Source organism: Echinops telfairi, unplaced genomic scaffold (genome assembly GCF_000313985.2).
Source record: "Echinops telfairi isolate 266 unplaced genomic scaffold, ASM31398v2 ScPeMD7_9;HRSCAF=40, whole genome shotgun sequence".
NCBI lineage: Eukaryota > Metazoa > Chordata > Mammalia > Afrosoricida > Tenrecidae > Echinops > Echinops telfairi.
Window position 1 is genome coordinate 23,350,189 of NW_022103906.1, and position 1,777 is coordinate 23,351,965.

The window sequence follows — 1,777 nt, forward strand, 5'->3', positions numbered from 1 at the left end:
GCCTCAGGCCCGCCCTGCGCCACGTCCCACCCCTCCTCCGCCGGACCCCTGCCACTCACCGGGCCGGCGGCCGCTGCTCGGGGAACCGTCTTCGGGGCGCCCGGGAGCTCTGCGTGGGGAGGCGGGGAGCGGGGAGGTGTGGCCGGTCAGTGGGGGGACGGGGACGCCGCGTCCCAGCAAGGCAGCCGCCGCCTCCTCCTCCGGAAAAGTTAGTAGGTGGGAGGGGAGCGGGGTGGGAAGGGAGGGCGGGAGGGAGGGGAGGGGCGGGAGAGGGAGGAGGGACGCGGGGTCCTAGAGACTCCCGCACACGGGACTGGGTGTGGGTGTGGGGGAGCAGTGGGCGGGAACCGTTTGGAAAAAGAGAGACTTGGGCCTTTTAGGATGGGGGAGGGCTCTGAGGGCGGGGTGGAGCGGGGCGCGGCCAAGGGGGTGGTAGGGGGAGCCCAGGCACCCGGACGTCAGACTGACGTGGACGTAATCCTCCTGACTGGGCTCTTAGGGGTCACTGGGGAAAGGGAACGCCCTGTGCTTCGCGGAGGATGAAGTTTACCCCGGGTCACCTCCGCTGCCAGCCCTCCCACCCGAGCCCTGGGCAAGGGGAGGTGCCTTCTGGTCCGGCCCCCTGCTGAGAAGTTGCCTTTCCGTCCCAGATAAAGGGAATCCCTACATTTTAACCACATCCCTGAGAGCCAAGGTCGGTACCTTGGGGGAGGGCAGCCGGGTCTCTATCGCCCGCAGGTCCTTGTCCAGCTCTGCGCTCAGCTGGGCTAGCTCTCTCTCCAGCAGGACCTGGAGGGCGGTGAGGGGAGAGACTTCAGGAACAATGCAGGACAGAGGGGGCATGCCATACCTGGATAAAAAGGCAGGTCTCTGGGCCCAGGGCTAGCCCAGGCCCCCTGCCTATGGGTGAGTGAGCTTTAGGGTGTCAAGAGAGAACCTAGCCCCTGGCATGGACCGCTCGGCGAGCCCTCCCTCCTGATCTCGGGCTACATCTCTGTTCACAAGCCACAGCCGCCTGTTCCTCTCCCACTTTTTCAGGCTTTCCATACACTGGCGTCACTGCCCCCACGCAGCAGGCCCTTCCACTGCCCACCTAGGCTGCTGTTTTACTGCCCGCCCCCCCAGGCCCCGCCCTGGCTTATACTTCTCCCCGCCCAGAAGGCCTCTCTGCTTGGCTGAGCTTTGGATCTTTGGAGAGCCTGGCCCCACCCCCATCCATGCTTTCTGAGGAGTCTAGTCCACAGTGGCCACTATGGTTTACTGGACATCAACTGTCATGGGGAACAGGTCACAGTAGAGCCTCCAGGCTTGGAAGAAAGGCCAGGCAACCAACTCCTAAAACCCTGGGGGTCACAGCTGTTGACCACACACTGATGCCGGGAGGGCTCAGGCCCAGGCCACATTGCCTTTCATCAGACACGGGCTGCCTTCTGTGGTCTTGGCCTGCGAACCCCTCCCAGGATTTCCCTCATTACCACCACCCCCCACCCCAGCATTGCTGTCTCCCCTCTCCACTCCACCCACCCCACCAACACTCACCTCAATGGGCTGGACTGACTTATCAGCAGGTTCCTCCACCAGCGGTTTCTTCGGCTGAAGGGTAAGGAGGAATGTTTCAGAGACAGTGTACCTGCTGGGGCTGTGTCCACTCCCAGAGGCCCCTGTGCACACTCACCCTCTGCCCTGTCTCTAGTTCTTGCATGAACTGGTTCCAGGACTCTTCTTTCCAGACATTGTCCGCCTTCTCTCGGTGTCTGGACACCTGCATGGAGGTGGG

The 1,777-nt window shown here is 63.5% G+C and overlaps 1 protein-coding gene across 4 annotated transcripts in view; it reads right to left on the reverse strand.

The window, feature by feature from the left end:
* Positions 1 to 1,777, reverse strand: part of SORBS3 (sorbin and SH3 domain containing 3) — a 28,691-nt gene that overhangs the window by 11,288 nt on the left and 15,626 nt on the right. For all 4 annotated transcript variants that reach the window (XM_045286733.1, XM_045286732.1, XM_045286730.1 and 1 more), the window contains exons 9-12: positions 1,676 to 1,762; positions 1,540 to 1,593; positions 703 to 789; positions 60 to 109 (exon numbers count right to left, since the gene is read on the reverse strand). In XM_045286733.1, coding sequence (XP_045142668.1) covers positions 60 to 109; positions 703 to 789; positions 1,540 to 1,593; positions 1,676 to 1,762 — 278 coding nt within the window. The remainder of the gene's footprint in view (positions 1 to 59; positions 110 to 702; positions 790 to 1,539; positions 1,594 to 1,675; positions 1,763 to 1,777) is intronic.